The sequence below is a fragment of the Corythoichthys intestinalis genome, chromosome 11 (genome assembly GCF_030265065.1).
Source record: "Corythoichthys intestinalis isolate RoL2023-P3 chromosome 11, ASM3026506v1, whole genome shotgun sequence".
NCBI lineage: Eukaryota > Metazoa > Chordata > Actinopteri > Syngnathiformes > Syngnathidae > Corythoichthys > Corythoichthys intestinalis.
The window spans coordinates 11546265-11565573 of NC_080405.1; the positions used below are offsets into that span (position 1 = coordinate 11546265).

Sequence of the window (19309 nt, forward strand, 5' to 3'; positions counted from 1 at the left end):
TCTACGTAATTTCCTTAGTCTAAAATGGCGTATCTTGTAAACTAGCTTGGTGTTTATGTCACTAAAAAAACAATTACGATTTATACAATATTCCGTCCTCTCTATACGTTGTGTTATATCGGAGTTTTGACTCGGAACGTTTGAGTCATGACCGAGCAGAGCAACGGCAGCGCCGCTGTGGAGGGCGTCGTGGACCTAGATGAACCCAAAAAGATGACACGAGAGGACTGGAGGAAGAAAAAAGAACTCGAGGAGCAGAGAAAGCTGGGAAATGCTCCAGCTGAGGTAGACGAGGAGGGCAAGTAAGTTTAATCAAGAAACGGAAACTGTCCACGTCTTTGTCAGTAGTGTTTGCGTTCTGGAAATAATGGGGGCTGTTACAATTTGCCTTCTTACTGGATGTTATTGCATGCTGATTTTAACCGCTATAAAGCTATGGTCAGCTCATTTTATGTTGTTACACGTCCTTAATGCCATTTGTAAAATAATAAAACTTGCTTGTATGCTTGAAAAAATAAGTTATAGGGGCGTCACTAGGTTTTAAGAACAAGAGGGGTTGGCCCCCAGGAGATGACCAGGATGTAAGTGAACGTAGAGTACAAGCACAAAACTTCACAAACAGCTAACAAAGATTAATAATTTATTCATTATTATTATTGTTTCAGTCTATTTTTTAATAGTGTAGAACAACAGGGAAAAAATGGCTACAATTGCAAGTTACCGTATTGGCCCGAATATAAGACGGCCCTGATTATAAGACAATCCTCTCTTTTTCAAGACTCAGGTTTGAAAAAAGACTTTTTGAACACCAAATTAATTTTTGTACAGATAATAATTACAGTACATCCGAAACAAATGATTATAACAATATATTTCAGAGAAAAAGCACATTATTTTGACTCATTCAAATCTTAATATCTGAACATTTAAATATGTAAACTAAAGTGCAATCACATTCGTAAATGAATGGCTTCTGGTTTTTGAAATGTAAATGAACACATCTATTGTGATAAAACAACAAAATTGCAATAACTGCATTAACCATCAAAGTGAAGTCTAACTTTAACTAGTCTTGAAACAAATCTGATTAAGGAAAAACACTGCAATAAAATGACACAAACTGGTTAAACTTGAGAGTAGCTGAGATCTGTCATGACAGAACATCGCTTCATTGATATCTGGCGCCATCAAGCGTCATGAATGGGGAGAGTAGCTGAGATCTGTCATGACAGAACATCGCTTCAATAATATCTGGCGCCATCTAGCGTCGTGAATGGCTATAATGTCTAGACCGCGAATATAAGATGACCCCCTCTTTTTCAGTCTTATTTCAATGTAAAAAAACACCGTCTTATATTCGGGCCAATACGGTACTTGGTAGATGGAAGCATCAGAAAATGCCGTCAGTTTTTAAGGGTGGCAGATTGGTCTATCACTCTGCTCTGACTCCTACAGGTCAATAAAGGTGGTGGAGTGATTATTATTAGTGTATTATTATGACTATCCATTGATGATAATCATATGTAAATGAGCTCAGCTCCTTTACTCACCTATACGTAAAGTGAGAAACACTGATACTTCAGAAGGAAGTCACCCCCAAAGATGGTGGTAAAAAGAGTGCACACTTAACTCTATGAACAACCAGGAACTTCACAATGCATTTCAGATTAACTAGCTAGCAGCAGCTAAGTAGTAGTGTTATTTTAGAGCTGGGATGTAACCTTTGACTTCAAAACAGCAAAGGTAAGACGTGCGCAGAGATTGTCTATTGTGTGCAAGCCAGGTTTTTATTTGTCAAACACTGAGCAGTTGGTCTATTAATTATATGATACTTTCTGCTGTTAGTCGGGGACTGGAGGTTACTGTTATTAACAGCAGTGATAAATACTCACTTTCTTGGAAAACCTTCTTATGTCCATACTTCATCCATCTATTCACCCTCTGCTCTATCCAGACAGCGGTCAAAATCATACAACTCCCCTTTCATTCAGCCAAATTGTAGAAACGTGCCCCTTCACATTCTCAGTAACGGTAACGGCTTTGCAAATATGGGAAAAGTAATTAATTAGATTACTCACGAGTGTGAAAAAAAAAAAAGAAAAAACTAACGCCGGCCCAGTACTGACTTCAAGCAAGGTCACAGGGAAAACGTGTAGTAGATTTTCAGCGATGTGGGCATTCTCTATTTGAGCAAGTGGAATGGATTGGATAATTACGCACTGAAGGGGCTCTCTACCTTACTCTATGAAGTAAGGGGAAACTGACAAATTTTTAATCATATTTAATTTAATAATGACAGGTTATATTATTATTATTATTATTACAAAGAAAAAACTGTTATGCTTGCAATAACATTTATTTTGACTTGCCAACAATACATATGAATACAAAATACAGTACCTGAGTGTTTCTTCAAACGATCTAAAATTGCACTTTCATTTCACAAGAGCAATAAATGCGTTTCAAAATGAATTAAGACACCTGACCTTAGGCTCAAACGGTATCAATATTAAAAAAAATAAACAATTTAAATGTGGATCAAGGTACAACAAATGAACAATTGGCTAACTTGCATAGCAAAAATCTGCTATCTTAAGTGCTATAAAATTAAGCTAACTTTTTTTGTTATTCAAAACAACACTAGGTAACGTTTCAACCTTCATGAAATATTTTCATAACATTTGTGAATATATGCCGACTGACAACTAGATGAATGACACCTCTTTTATATCTTGAGGGGGTCTGTATCGCTTTCACCGGCATATGCTGAGTTTGACTTTTGGGGCGGGGGGCCACAACATATTGAAGACCCCGAAACGCAGTGTCAGCAATAAAATTAACTTACAAGAATATTTATAAATTGAAAATGAGTGTTTTTTGTTTCAGCTATACTTTTCGCCAGGATCGTCAGCCATTGAACATGGTACGCCCTCTGGTGTCGTGCTAATGTATTTATCCCTGTCAAAAATTGTATCCCCTGGGTGGAGCCACTGATTTGCTTGATTTCAGTGTTTTGGTGATGTAGTTATCTACGAGGGTTTAAAACATGGTCCATCCATCAAAAAAAAAAAAAAAAAACTTTTTTTTTGTTTTTTTGTCGTATAACGTAACATATGTACTGAACGTAAGAAAATAGGCAATGTTTTACTGTTTAACTCATAGGATGACCTATAAATGCTATTACTGTAATTCAAGTCCTTTGTGGAGTTTTCTTCAGTTTAATAATTGTTGATGTCCAAAATATATAACTGTGGTTCTTTTCTGGCTTCAATTAATTGTTTAAGTCGACATAGGTCATATCTAATGTGTGTGTGCGCGCTCCTGTGGCCAGGGCATATGATTTTTGACAGGGGTAATTACATTGGCATGACACCGGTTGTCGCTCTGTTGTACAATTCACGTCTTTAGTGGGGCAAATTGAAACTCCGCTCACCATTTTGACAGTGGTCTCTGGCGTTTCATGGTCCACATTTTCAATCCTTGGTTCTAGCTCCGTTGTTGTCGTCGCTTTTGAGAGGTTTGTTTTGAAAGAATTATGTATATCCATCTTGCCGCTTCGGTCCTCGGGTGGTTTTGGCAAAGCAAAGCAAATGACCGTCTAGGGTGCTAGTGACCCATTTTTTTGTTCATTTCATTCATTTTTGGTGTTTTATTGCTTTACAACCTTTATACACAATATTTTACTGGAAAACTCTTCATTTTAAAATCATATATAGGGAAGTCATACATGCAATGACACTTTTCGGCCACCAGTGGGGGCCTGACCTTCCTGCCTTTGTCCACCGGCGTCGCTAAAATCGACCAAAACTGAAAAGTTACCCAGTGTTGCTTACCATTTAACAACTCCTTCAAATATATATTCCCACAAAAAACTGTATAATACCGTATAATGTATAATACTGAATGCACAAACATATTAGCTCAAACAAAAACTTACCTTATGTTGGTTTTAACAAGGAGCAGCTGGATTCAGCCGTATTGGATTAGTTATATCTGATTCACCGTTGCGACGAGAAGGCAGTGTATCCATCCACCCAAATCAATAAAACTAAATGCAAACACTTTCAAAACCAACAATTGCGCCACTCTATATGAATCCTTGAAGCAGTCAGTGAAATTTGATTCTAAGCTATTTTCTAATCGCGTGTACTCATCAGGGGTCGCGTTAACCGAATATTTTCCGTCGTTGAGCGTTTTTTTAAAACAGTGACGGAAAAAAATGAAGTCCATCCGTCATTTTGACAGGTTGCAATTCACACCCCAGACCACAGGGTGGCGAGTGAGCATATTAATTAGCTATTGTCTCTCTTGATGCATGACGTCGTTGGCCTTACTCAGAAAAATGTCAAGGCAACTGAGTGTCCGAAGTTTCTTCAAAAAGCCCCAAAACGACGATGGTGTTGATAAAAGAGGTGAAAAAAGAGTGTGGCCGCAGAACGCGGATTCAGCCTCCAGAACAACATCAAAACGGCCATGAGAAGTCGTCTGTCCGAGGCAAAAGTCCAAAACCTCATGACAATAGCCTCTGCAGCAATCCCACTTGAGACATTTGATGATGCACAAGCGGGCACGCAATGGCGTACCGCACGCAGGCTATTTTTAGACCGTGACGTCGCACCGTAAAGCCGAAGTGGGACATTATAGACCCGCCCTCGCATAAACACAAGGCAATTAGTGCTACTTTTCGCCGGTAATCTTTCAAAAACGAAAATGCCGATCACGCATTGCTTTTTTGGAACTTGTAGAAACGACTCTAGACATTACGACACATGAAGGATGTTTTCTTCATACGTTTCCGGAAACCAAAAACTCGGGAGGTAAAAATGTGAAGGCCGAATCAACTTGCGCGGACTTTAACACAAGCTCGGTGAATTCATTCACATTTCATATGCAGTAAACATTATGTTGGGTTGGCATGGTCTTTCAGAGGACAAAGAGGTAAGCCATTTTTATATTTTTAACTTATTTTTTTAACGTAACGTTGTGCCGTACTGCTTCTGTCTGACAATGAATGACCTGAAAAGAATTACAATGGTATCTGACTGTTACAGTTTCTGTTATATACATATATATATATATATATATATATATATATATATATATATATATATATATATACATATATATATATATATATATATATATTAGGCCTGAACGATATTGGAAAAAAAACTATTGCTGCGATTTTTTGGGGGTTTGCGATATATTGCGATATTATATTGCGATTTAAAAAAATATATATATATATTTTTTTTTTAAAAAGACATTTTTGCTAGATGACTTGAATAGCTCTTTGGAAAGACTTTGGATGACTCATCATGACCATAGTGCACAGTATTCCATTGTTTTTCGCGGTTAATAGGGACCAGAACCCGCCACGATAAGTGAAAAACCGTGAAGTACCGCATAACCGCCTTGCGATTGGACTATCGCGCATGCGCACATCGCGATGGCGATGTTTAAACGATATATCGTTCAGGCTTAATATATATATATATATATATATATATATATATATATATATTTATTTATTAAAAAAAAACAACATTAGTAAGGGGGAAGTGTAAATAAATCATAGGATTAGGATGTGTTATCAGTAAAAAATTAAAAGTGTTCGTTGGCTGTCACTGAGTAGCATTTGCGATCGCTACACAAAGGTAACTAAATTACCCCCAAGAACGGTAAGAGGCGTTGGACAACCAGAGGATATATAAGAAAGACAGGGCTGATGGTAAAGGATAGCTTGTTGAAACAGGATAACGTCAATGTCAGTCGCGTCGATAAAAAAGCTAAAGCTTTGCTTAGGTCGGCTCGTTTTTTTCGTCTTTTTCAGCCTTCGACACTAAAGCCATCTCTTTAACTGAACATTTTTATGTTCTTCCACATCTTTGCCAGTGAATTTGGTACCAGACACATCATTTTTGGAGAGAATTGGTTGGTTTAACTCTGTAAACATCTCCTTCGTACACGATTTCCATTCATTTCCTATTAGGGACAAACGGTGGCTTGTCCCTACTTAGCAACAGTAGCTAATGTCATGAATATTAATGAACGGAAGTGACGTGTTGCTTGCGGTACACCATTCATGTCCATGCGCACCAGGAGGAAGGTGTGAGACTGCGTTCAGGCCACAGCAGGTGAACTGGTAATTTCATTGTTCCATACGTAGCCTACCTACTGGGGCCACAGTCAGCTGTTTTTGTCACTGCGGAGAAAACGTTACATATTCATCTGCTTGATGTGTGATGGCACGGTGTGGATTCTCTGTTAAGCTTGTTCGGACAGAATATTAATTAAAAATGAATGGAAACTAAATACTATTGAATATGTCATTATTATCATTTTAAAAATTTAAGTGACGGGTAAAAATAGATTATGACCGGATTTTAAAAAACAAGTTTTTAGTCCAGATAATGATTGTGTCCTCTTTGTTGCATTACTTTTCCAGAGACATAAACCCTCACATCCCTCAGTACATTTCCTCCGTGCCATGGTATATCGACCCATCCAAAAGGCCAACACTCAAACATCAGAGACCACAGACTGAACTTCAGCAAAGTTATTCTGCAATTGGAGAATGGTATAAGAGAGGAGTACAAGAGGTGAGAAGAGATTATTTAGATTGCAAAGAGAACCTTCACGTGAGTTAACGTGTCAAATTTCCAAACAGAACATTGTTACTACTAAATTCCGCAAAGGTGCTTGTGAAAACTGTGGGGCAATGACTCACAAAAAGAAAGACTGCTTAGAGGTAAAATGACCAAATATCCCCTCATTTAAATAACGTGATAAAATGTTGCACTGTGCCTATTTAAATGATTGCTTTTCTGCTCGCAGCGACCCAGAAAAGTCGGCGCAAAATTCACAGGCACAGGCATTGCTCCGGATGAACATTCTCAAGTGCAACTCAGACTGGATTATGACGGAAAGAGAGATCGCTGGAATGGCTATGACCCTGAGGAACACCAGCGCATAGTGGAGGAGTACGCCAAAGTTGATCTGGTGAGCAGTCAACAGTCTATTAATGAAGTTATGAAAAAAATAAATCCAATTTAGAGTGCTACCTGGAGCTCACATGTTGTATTTTACTCACATTAGCATTTTCCCACCTACCTACAAATGTAATTTGAATTTGCCAGTTATTTAATCATGTCCTTTTTATTTATTTCTTAGGCCAAAAGGACGTTAAAGGCTCACAAACTTCAGGATGAGTTGGCTTCAGGAAAGCTGGACCAGTCGGTAAATGTTTTAAATCCCTGTGGTCAACTAGCGTTTTCCAAAACTAGCCATGGAAAGCACATTTGATGTGTAGCACTGTTTATTTGCAGGAGCGTGAACATGACAGCGAGGATGAGGATGAAGATAAATATGCAGATGATATTGACATGCCCGGTCAGAACTTTGACTCCAAGAGACGAATTACCGTCAGAAATTTGCGTATCAGAGAAGACACAGCTAAGGTATGGCCGGCCTTGAAGTTAACAGCTTCCTGATTGCTTGTGGCAACAATGGCAACAAAAAAAAAAAAATCACACAGCAGTTATTGTACAGTATGAAATATACAACTCATCCAGACGAGGGCAGCATATTGCAAGATTAATTTATAATGAATACCAATTTCATTTGGCTTATTATTTATATAACTTCAGTTTTATAAATATTGAGTCATAAAAACAAACTTTAGTTCTTTTAGAAATGCCTGTAAATAACCCAAAGTCAACAGAAATTGGTCTGTGGGCATTTTACCTACCAGCATTTACTCGTAATTTCTCCCATAATGGCATTTTCTACTATTAATCACAACATTTAACCTGTATCCAGTGTGATGTTGGACATATTGTTGAATTTTTTTTTTTTTTGTCTAATGAATAATACTGAAGCATAGACTTCATAATATAAAATACATTATGAAGTCTATGGCTGAAGATAAACCCAAATAATGGCGTGATAGATCGCAGTTGCAATACATATATATTTTTTTAAATGTTGATACGGTAAAATATTTTTCCACATCACTGGCCCTCATCACGATTGATGACTTGATAGTTTCAAGTAAGTAAGTACAGTAATATATATTTTTGTTCAGTAATATATATTTTTGTTCACCACAGTATTTGAGGAACCTAGATCCAAACTCTGCCTACTACGATCCAAAAACACGAGCAATGAGAGAGAACCCATACTCCAGCACTGGCATGAACCCGGATGAGTAAGTTGCAGGAAATACTGTCACTGAAATGGTTTTCATGAAAAAAATCCTTTCCAAAATATACAAATATAAAAAGTTATAAATAAGGGAAAATAATAAAACTTATCCCTCTTGATATTTTAAATTCTCACTGAACAGAAGTGTGAAATCACACAATATATTTTTTTTTCACAAGAATGTTCTGTTTAAAGGTCAATTGAATTGGCTCAAGTAATATGCCATGACTTTCCATTGTTCACAGAGTTGGATATGCTGGAGACAACTTTGCCCGCTATAGTGGTGACACCATTACCATGGCTCAGACACAAAGTAAGTCACAAAGAGACCATCAATAATCCAACTGAATTAAAGTACACCGCAATGAATGTTATGATTGAGAGAACCTGTACCTTCTGCACCCTGTTGGTTAATATGTATGTTTTTGTTCCAGTGTTCGCTTGGGAAGCCTACGAGAGGGGCTCAGAGGTGCATCTGCAGGCTGACCCCACAAAGCTGGAGTTGCTTCATCGTTCTTTCAAGGTCAAGAAGGAAGATTTCAAAGAGCAACAGAGGGAGAGCATCTTGGAGAAGGTACATCGCTTGCATTACTTCCACTTTTTTTTGTTGTTGTTGTAAAAAACCTGTCCTGTTCAGCTATTTGACACGGAGAATGGAAGTTTAATACCCCTTTCCCACTGGCCAAAAAAACCCGTGTCAACCCGCTAACAATCGGATTTTGGTGGCAGTGGGAAAGGTGCAGCGACCCGCCTCGACCCGTGTCAATCAACCCGCCAAGCGACCCGCGTTAAAATCACCTCGGCTCTGATCGCCATGCAGTGTGAAAGCAAAACCCCGGGTCAACAGTCAACACCCTAATCTACGTGGTGACGTAGGCTAGTACGTGATGCGTCACAACAAAAAAAAAAAACCATGTGCTCTAGCCCGGATCCACATACGGCGAACAGTTGGTGTAGCAGCGTTAGCAATAGCCATAACAGACGAAACAAAGGCTCTTCTCCTCCTCCTGTGATGTACACGACTCCTTTCATTTTCAAACCAAAATTTAAGTCGCCTACGTTGCCTCAGCACAAGCACAGTGTTGATCCTTTGCTGCATTTCGACCATTTTGCGGGCAGTAAAACGCATGAAAACAGAGAACACAAACGGAAAGTAGGCTTCCATGTTGCTTTGCATTGTTAACTTCCTTGAACTGAATGAATTCTGTCGCACTTGTCGAAGCGCATCTTAGCGTGGTGACGTCACGCACCTTACGCACGGCTGAGGAGGGGTGGGGGTTAGACGGGTGAAAAAGAAAAAAAAAAAAAGACAAGGCTTTTTTCGTCAATGGGAAAGGTGCCAAATGCCAATTGCTAGTGGGATGCATCGGCTTGGAAAAACGCGGGTTGACCCACTAGTTTCAGTGGGAAAGGGGTATAAGTGTCCGGTTGGTCTGAACAGTTTTAATGTTTCACATTGAGAGTATAACATACTCCCATTGTGATCATTCAACATACAGTGCCCTCCATAATTATTGGCACCCCTGGTTAAGATGTGTTTTTTAGCTTCTAATAATTTTTTAAAATTCAAATAATATGGGACCTTAATGAAAAAAAAGAGAAAAATCCAACCTTCAATACAAGTGCATTTATTCAGTGGGGGGAAAAATCCCATATAAAGAAATAATTATTTGACATCAAATAATGTGTGTCACAATTATTAGCACCCCTGGTGTTAATACTTTGTACAACCCCCTTTTACCAACAAAACAGCCCCACAGCCCAGGCTTCAACTGGGACCGTGTGCTTTGGTCAGATGAGACCAAGATTGAGCTTTTTGGAACAAAACACTAAGTGGGACTGGCGTGCCACGAAAGATGCGCATGCTGAAAAGCACCTCATACCCATTGTGAAGTATGGGGGTGGGTCAGTGATGCTGTGGGGTTGTTTCACTTCCAAAGGCCCTGGGAACCTTGTTAGGGTGCATGGCATCATGAATGCTTTGAAATACCAGGACATTTTAAATCAAAATCTGTTGCCCTCTGCCCGAAAGCTGAAGATGGGTCGTCACTGGGTCTTTCAGCAAGACAATGACCCTAAACATATGGCCAAATCTACACAGAAATGGTTCATCAGACACAAAATAAAGCTCCTCCCATGGCCATCTCAGTCCCCAGACCTTGTTTTGTTGGTAAAAGGGGGTTGTACAAAGATTGTGACACACATTATTTGATGTCAAATAATTACTTCTTTATGTGGGATTTTTTCCCCACTGAATAAATGCACTTGTATTGAAGTTTGGATTTTTCTCTTTTTTTCCATTAAGGTCCCATATTATTTGAATTAAAAAAAAATATTAGAAGCTAAAAAACACATCTTAACCAGGGGTGCCAATAATTATGGAGGGCACTGTACCTCGTTTATTGGTATGACAAAGCAGCGAACAGTAAGGGTTTATGAGGGAATAGAAGAAAAGAAAAACACAACACAAGAAAAGAAAGAAAAGAAACAGACAACAACAAGAAATAGATTGAATGCGTACACTAACTATGAATATGTTGGTGCTATTGTCAGCCAGATGTATTTCCGGTTGACACCATGTGTGGGGCCTGTTGACCAGGGAAAGAAGGGGTGGTGGAGTCTATAGGATAAGTGATTGGGAGGTGGCGTGTACACAAATCAGCTCAGTGATCTAGAAACCAGTAATCGTGTGAATCCCTTGTGAGTGTAAGCCCGTCGGCAACCCACCCTACTCTTGCATTACATTCACTACAACATGTTTAAAATAGTTGAACCGATCAAAACCAGTCATTTGTTTTGAGTCGGAATGTGGTCAAAGAACAAATTAAACTCATATCTCAAGGTGATTTTAGTGGTCTGCATTTACAGACGCAAAGGTTATGGATTTGAATTTCGGAGTTAACAGGTTCTCCTCTTGCTTCCTGTATGTGGGTTTTCTTGAGGTACTTATTTTTCCTCTTTCACCCCTAACACATTTTCACATATGGTAAATGGTAAATGGTGTTATACTTATATAGCGCTTTTCCACCTGTCAAGGCACTCAAAGCGCTTTACGCTATCTCACCATCCACCTACTGGTGACGCAGCACCAGGAGCAACGTGGGGTTCAGTATCTTGCTCAAGGACACTTAGACGAGTTCATCAGGGCGAAGAATCGAACCCACAACCTCTGGGTTGGGGGACAACTACTCAAACACTGAGCCACGCCACCCCACAAATATCTACATCAAAACTTAATTGAAGTCTCTATTTGCCCTGGGATTGGCTCCCGGCCAGTCAAGCATATCCCCTCCTTCTTGCTTAAACAGGGATAGGCTCCAGCAGGCTCCGAGGGCAAGCGTTATAGAACATAGATGCATGTAACCTATCGCCCTGTGTGAAAATGTCCCATTTAATGTCATCAAAAGATATAGTTGAGGAAGTGTTGCTGCATGACTCTTGTGTGTTGATTAGTATGGAGGCCAGGAGCATCTGGACGCACCCCCACGGGAGCTGCTGTTGGCTCAGACGGAAGACTACCTAGAGTACTCTCGTCATGGCGCGGTTTTGAAAGGTCTCGAGAAAGCTGTCGCTCGCTCCAAATATGAAGAGGATGTACTCATCAACAACCACACAGTAAGGACGGTTGATCGCACTTTGGCTGTGACTCACTTCTGTCTTTACTGACCATAATGCTGTATTTTTCAGTGCATTTGGGGTTCCTACTGGAAGGACGGATTCTGGGGATACAAGTGTTGCCACTCCATGGTCAAACAAAGCTACTGCACGGGGGCAACCGGCATTGGAATTGTGAGGACTGAGCACGCTTTCAGGCTCTTTCTTGTGCACGTCAACCTTGTAAGTCATGTACTTTCTGTTGTCTTCTTTTAGAGCAACTCTGAGTGCGTTCCATTCGAAGAGGGTGTGGACCAGCTGCAAGAGGATGAGGAGCAGCCCAAGACTCTGCTGGAGGCAAGAGATTCTAATACTTGTGGGAAACAATAGAGAACGCAGTGAACCTCCATGCCCAAAACTCCAACTGCCATAGATAATGTCGTGTTCTTCGTTACAACCGACTACTTAAGACTTATTCAAAAGCGCCTCTGATGGTTTGCAGAAAGGTCTGTACTCCCGTTTACCTTAATTGTAGAGATGATTAATTAATGATCGATGTTTTTAAAGGAGCCATATGTAAGAAATCCACTTCAATTATAAAAAAAAAACTTGTAACAAATATCTGATCAGTCATGACAAAATCAGAACAAAGACTTAGATCAGCGGCATCTCCAAGGCACAAAACTGAAAATGAAGAAATTGACGACAGACGCCAAATTTGCACGATTTCTCTTCGACAAGTGATGTGCGTTTGAGTTTTTTGATATTTTTTCTTGTTACTGTAAACTGACATTTAGAATATGAACAAAGTTGGCATGTTCATGATACATTGTTTAGCATTTAGGTCCATTGAGTGGGGTAAAGATAGCTTAAAATCATCTTTATTGAGGCTGTCAATTAGAGGTGGGAATCATGGCGCACCTCACGATTTGATTACGATTCAGAGGCTACAATTCGATTATTGTTGCTCATTGATAGGTTCGCTCGGAAGGTTCGCTACCTCTGAGCCTTCCTGAGAAGTCTACTGCTTTAAGATGGCGGCTCTTTACTAACGCCGGCGAGTCTGTCATTTTACATCTAATTCTCAATACATGTGCTAACGCCGCCGAGTCTGTCATTTCGCATTTAGTTCTATATACATGTGATATCTACCGTAGCAATATGTGGGCGTAGTTTGTAGCAATGTGGGTGACGTTTGTAACAACTGGGTGTTGTTTGTAGCGGCTGTCGGTGTTTATCTAGCGGCATGAGTTGTGGATGTTTACTCTCGGTCCGTTCCTCGTTGCATCCCAAAGACCACACTGTGTTTTAGTTCCTCATTACTTTGCATGGTTAAATAATCGGAATATGGATGTTTGTGAATTGTTCTCAGATGGTAAATGGTGTTATACTCTTCAGCGGCCGAATCGCAAATAACCTCTTTTCTTTTCTGATTGAAATACAACAATACTATGATAACTAGAGGTTGACCGATATGGGATTTTCAAATGCTGATGCCAATACGATATTCGGAAAAAAAAAAATCGGCTGATTGCCGATATCCAAAATTGATTTTGTAAGCCAATATTTGAGGCTCATATACTTTTTAAAAAAATTTTAAAATCACGATAGTTTATGAAAGACAATTTTAAAAAATGCTTGAACAGCTTCAAATTTACAATGATGACCTGAGCCTTAAGAGGATTAATTCGGTCTAGTGCTACCAAACCAACGAACGCAGCACTTTTTTTTTAATCATTATTCACACTCAGCAAGATTATTTTCAAGTAATTAAACCCACCAGGACATACGACAAGATGTAAACAAGTGAGAGTTTAAAAGGATGCTCGCCATGCTAAAGCTAACGCGAACGTGAATGGTACGTTAACACTACGAGTTATATTTTGAGTGTAAGGATCACTCAGTAAACACCTTAAAAGGCTAAAGCAACATTGCATATTCTCACATGCAATATTAAAAGAAAAAACTTACAATATTTACAAAACAGGCAAGCTTGAAGCTTCCTGTAGCAGCCTGCCTTCAAGCTGCAGCGGGGTCCTTCCGGGGTCCTACTGTCATTCAGCGGTGGCCACAGTTGCTGATCTAAATCCTTTTTAATCAGCTCATTCTTTTTGTTAATAGGCCAATGTTAAGAAAAGTCCATATATCGGGCTTATATATCGGCCGACCTCTAATGATAATTATATGAGGTCAAGGGATCGGAATGTGTGCTTAAATAGTTGATCATGGTTGCAGTACCATTTTTGGCCACCAATGCTACATATAGCTTCTTTAACTCAAAATTAATAAACATAACTGCCGCAGCGCAGTTGGTAGCTCGAGTTGATCTGGGACCGAAGAGTCAGTGGTTTGATTCCCGGCTACAACTGCCCACTGTTGAATTGCCCTTGAGCAAGACACTGAAGGCCAATTTGCCCCCAATGGGTTGGCAGCGCCTTGCATAGCAGCAGTACCATTGATGTATGAATGTGTGCGTGAAAGGGTCAATGTGTGCTAATGTAAAGCGCATTGGGCAATGGTATACATGTAGATAAATGCGCTATATAAGCACTCTCCATTCACAATTTATAATGTTTATCCATTTCGACAACTATACTTCACAACAAGTCCAAACCGACAGTTTGCTGTCCACAAGACACCCTCGTTCCTCTTATTTCTGTCACTACTTGCCACTTTCAGATTCATCGAGAAAAGATAAAAGAGAAAAAGAGGAAAAAGAGGAGAAATAGGAAGAACAAGAAGCACGTCAGCAGTGACAGTGGTGATTCAGAAGATGAGGAGAAAAAGAAAGAGAAGCTAAAGAAGGTAAAGTGTTTACTTGTGCTCAGTGTACTGAACATCGCTGTTTCCTGTCCGCTCATCCATTTCTCCTCTCCAGGCTCTGGAAGCAGAAGACAAGCGTGTGAAGAATGTGGAAGCAATGATGCAGCTGGATGAGAGGAAGAGGCCATACCACAGCCTGCAGGAAGTGAAGGCCCCTACTGAGGAGGAGATAGAAGCCTTCCGCATGAAACGCTGCCGGCCCGATGATCCCATGGCTTCCTTTCTTGGACAGTGACCTCTCCTTTTTTCCGCCTGCCTCCTCTAAACTTAAACCAAGGACTCTGCCAGAGTTGTTTGTCAGTCATACAATGTCCCTCACATACAGTATGCGCAGGTTTTTGCCTCTCAAAGGACCACATATGATTGGGCATTTCCAGTTGTTGACAAAATCACAGTTTCCGTTCTTTGTAATGCATACAAAACTGCTTCCAAAGTCAAGTTCAATTAATGATAGATTTTCTTTTCTTTTCTTTTTTCTTTTTTTTTTAAAATAAAATAGCCATTTAGTGGTGTATATTTTGATTTATTCATTTTTCATTCATTTTTTTTGTTTCAAGGAAAAACAAGCTACATGATTGAAATCAAACCCTTCATCAGAGGTGGGTAGAGTAGCCAAAAATTTTACTCAAGAGTAGCGTTACTTCAAAATAATACTTTAAAAGTAAAAGTAGTCATCCAAAAAACGTTCTCAAGTACAAGTAAAGTATTTGATGAAAGGAATACTCGAGTAATGGGTAACATTGTTAGTAACTGCTTACGATGTTAGATTTTTTTTTAATTTTTATATTAAACAATTGTATTTTTCTCAGCACAAAGTTATCTGTACAGTTACTGTTATTGCTATACTTTAAAGAAGATTATAACCTACTACATAACCACGTTAGGCCAAAAATATATATATACAGTGCCTTGCAAAAGTATTCGGCCCCCTTGAACCTTGCAACCTTTCGCCACATTTCAGGCTTCAAACACAAAGATATAAAATTTTAATTTTTTGTCAAGAATCAACAACAAGTGGGACACAATCGTGAAGTGGAACAAAATTTATTGGATAATTTAAACTTTTTTAACAAATAAAAAACTGAAAAGTGGGGCGTGCAATATTATTCTGCCCCCTTGCGTTAATACTTTGTAGCACCACCTTTTGCTCCAATTACAGCTGCAAGTCGCTTGGGATATGTTTTATCAGTTTTGCACATCGAGAGACTGACATTCTTGCCCATTCTTCCTTGCAAAACAGCTCGAGCTCAGTGAGGTTGGATGGAGAGTGTTTGTGAACAGCAGTCTTCAGTATCTCGGACCTGCCTGGTGTGTTCCTTGGTTTTCATAATGCTCTCTGCACTTTAAACAGAACCCTGAGACTATCACAGAGCAGGTGCATTTATACGGAGACTTGATTACACACAGGTGGATTCTATTTATCATCATCGGTCATTTAGGACAACATTGGATCATTCAGAGATCCTCACTGAACTTCTGGAGTGAGTTTGCTGCACTGAAAGTAAAGGGGCCGAATAATATTGCACGCCCCACTTTTCAGTTTTTTATTTGTTAAAAAAGTTTAAATCATCCAATAAATGTTGTTCCACTTCACGATTGTGTCCCACTTGTTGTTGATTCTTGACAAAAAAATTAAATTTCATATCTTTATGTTTGAAGCCTGAAATGTGGCGAAAGGTTGCAAGATTCAAGGGGGCCGAATACTTTTGCAAGGCACTGTATATATTTATATTTAAATCATTAAATTCCGATGAGAGAAAAAAATACAGAAATGAAGAATCATTCATCCAAAGAGCATCAGAGCCCTCTAGTGGAGAAAATATATTTCCTATTATGAAACTAAAATGATCATATCTCTGGTTTTCGGTGGTCAATCGGTGCCAAATAAAAACTTGGAGAGAAGTTAAAATCCGTGCTTTCAAGTCATGTTGACGGCAGTGCTCTACGTCAAATCTTTTTATTTTACGGTGCGTTAAAGACGCCATGTGATTGAACAGGTCGGCGTAATGATAGAACGGCATGCTCGAGTCTGGTATAATGGGGTCGTGATTATTTTTTTTAATTCTTGCGACGTTGGTGAAACTTTTAGCGCCACTGTTGGCATATATGGCAAAAAAAAAAAAGAATCGTATGTAAAATAAAGAGGAAAAATGTTACGACTTGTGTAACCCAAAGTAGCGGAGTAAGAGTAGCGTTTCTTCGTCACAAATCTACTCTAGTAAAAGTAAAAAGTATGGCTAAATAAAACTACTTATAGGAGTACAGTTTTCTCTAAAAGTTACTCAAGTAAATGTAACGGAGTAAATGTAACGCGTTACTACCCACCTCTGCCCTTTATGAATAGTCAAAATGAATTGGAATATATATACATTTAATTTCCTACAAAAATGTATCTCCTGCAAAATGTATTGAATTTGCTTGACAACTCATCATATTCTTCCTCATCTTTACAATTTTTTTTTTGTCCAAGTTCCATGCCAATAATAAAATCATTGAAGAACGATTAGTTCCTATGGCAATGGCGGCGCCTGGTGGTTGAAGTAGAAAACAATTTGTCTGATTGATAACTTTGTACCGATTTTTCGGCCTTTTCTTGACCAGTTACTTTAAAACTCCTTTTTCCTCTGCCCCAAATGCACCCTCGCAATAAATTTAACAACAGTCCAATTCATAGTTTCCCCATTAAGCCTGACAGACAGACACATTCAGGTATTGTACGAGATGAATGGTAATAAGAATACCCCCTCCCCTTTTTAAATAGTTTTTGTGTTTTAATTAATTAATTGAAGACTCGCAATTGTCCATAGGTGTGTTGTTGGTTGTTTGTGTGTGCCTTATGATTTATTGAAATTTTGGTTGTCCTCAGAGTTGAAGAGGCAGGGTATACTCTAAACTGGTTGCCAACCATTTGCTGGGTACACATTAACGCTTACATTTCCCCAGTGCTTAATTTGTAAATCATACTGTAAGGTGCCGGAACGCAAAGTAAATATGACAGTGCAAGGATGACTAGACGGGCACAGATGCCAGAACATACGCAGAAAATGGTGCTGAAAACAACACGCAAATGCCCACTTGCCATGCTGTGGAACCTACAAGCCTAAATTTCAGATAATATTCATGGTATAAATTTTATGACAACGATTTGGAATTATTTAGGCTATACTCTGCACAGCACGGGCAATTGCCCACATAACCAGAGAGGTGGGACTTAGTAGTACACAGTCAGCAATTAGTAACACATAAAAAAAAAAAATAAAATAAAAAAAAATCAGAGATTACAATAAATATCACAAACCCGATCTTTTGCGATTTTCATCCCACTCCCCTCCCCCTGTCTTCTCTGGCCTCAAAGTTCCCACCGCCTTACAAATTGTGCAGCTGCCCTGATCACCGGTTGTTGCTTTTCTGACTTGTTTTGGACCATCTTCCCTCTTCTTTGGAAAAAAAAAAGACTGTAAATGCAAGTCTTTTTGGCAAGTTAAAAAAACGTTTGATCCTGGCTGCTCGCTCCACAGATGCCGCAAATTTCCAAAGTTTTTTTTTTTTTTTTTTAAATGTCAGGGGCATGATTTGTTGGTCCAGGTTTTCAGTGCATCAACAAATCTCAGACTCTTTCAAATTATGTTAAATTTTTATAAACAACATGCAATTTGGGGGGATTTGTTCTGTAAATGAATTTATGAATATTATTATTTTATTTCATACATTTTAAAAATACGTTTTGATATCATTATTTTCTACACATGAGAGTGTCAGGGAAGTTCACTTTTGAAACCCAAGACAAGTATCAATCAATAGCTCAAATGAGAGAAAAGAATCAGACTCAGCCAAGGATTGCCTGCTTCGAAGACTTTATGAACAAGATATAAATCAAGGGTAGAAAATGATGTGATCCAGCCATGAGCTGTGATCACGCTGAAGTACAACGAAAATAGACAAGTCAGGGGTCTATATACTTGTTGAAAGGGCGTTGCTTATTCTGAAACGATACCTTCTACGAAACCTAAGTGAAAGTTATTACTGCCCAACTCTAGTGATTTTCCACAGAAAGACATCCTGAGTTACGACCTTGGAAACTAGCTCTGGCTGGTAGAAGAGGGAGTAAAATCAGATAAGGCAGTCAACAGAAACCCATTGTAAATTGTTCGAAGATATACATGTGCAGCGCAAGAACATGGATGGATACAGTCTCACAAGTGAATATAGTTTCACAGCAGTTAATAATTGTGTTTTATAAGCATGAATAAAATATTCTTTCACAGAGAGGTGCCGGATCTGCCCAAATAAGTCCCGGAACACAGGGAGGCCATAATCAAGAGGTGCCAGATCTTGTTCCGGCAGGATCCGACACAAATTAACCCTACCTGCAAACATTTTAGAGTCTTCAGTAAACATAATGCTCAGTGTTAGAGTCTTGGATGAAGCTGAAGTAATAGGCCATCATGGATTGTTGTTAAGCATTTAAAGAAAAAACTTTATTGTCTGTACTGATTTAGAACAGATAAAACGGGGGTGGGACTTTAGCTTATATACAGTATCCATAAATGGTGTCAAGAAATTCATTAAAATAAAGTGATCAATATAAGGATTTAACATCATAATCTGTTATTTTTGGTTTCTGATCAAATGCTGTTTCTGGTTTTAGGACATGCATCTGAACACCCCCACTAAACCCTGCAGCTGT

The 19309-nt window shown here is 39.0% G+C and overlaps 1 protein-coding gene across 1 annotated transcript; it reads left to right on the top strand.

The window, feature by feature from the left end:
- slu7 (SLU7 homolog, splicing factor) lies at positions 1 to 15107 on the top strand. Its single transcript, XM_057850348.1, has 14 exons — positions 1 to 302; positions 6449 to 6602; positions 6671 to 6751; positions 6838 to 7002; positions 7174 to 7239; positions 7329 to 7460; positions 8112 to 8209; positions 8451 to 8518; positions 8640 to 8779; positions 11659 to 11820; positions 11893 to 11994; positions 12076 to 12156; positions 14479 to 14604; positions 14678 to 15107. Exons 1-14 carry the CDS (start codon positions 148 to 150, stop codon positions 14855 to 14857), a joined length of 1710 nt encoding a protein of 569 aa, XP_057706331.1. The 5' UTR covers positions 1 to 147; the 3' UTR covers positions 14858 to 15107.
- The last annotated feature ends 4202 nt before the right edge of the window (positions 15108 to 19309 follow it).

Bases quoted from the DNA above. Each gene is read 5' to 3' on its own strand.
- slu7 (XM_057850348.1), top strand. From the start codon at position 148: ATGACCGAGCAGAGCAACGGCAGCGCCGCTGTGGAGGGCGTCGTGGAC. The intron at 7,461-8,111 runs GTATGGCCGGCC...TGTTCACCACAG, and splicing joins TCAGAGAAGACACAGCTAAG to TATTTGAGGAACCTAGATCC. The intron at 8,780-11,658 runs GTACATCGCTTG...TGTGTTGATTAG, and splicing joins GGGAGAGCATCTTGGAGAAG to TATGGAGGCCAGGAGCATCT.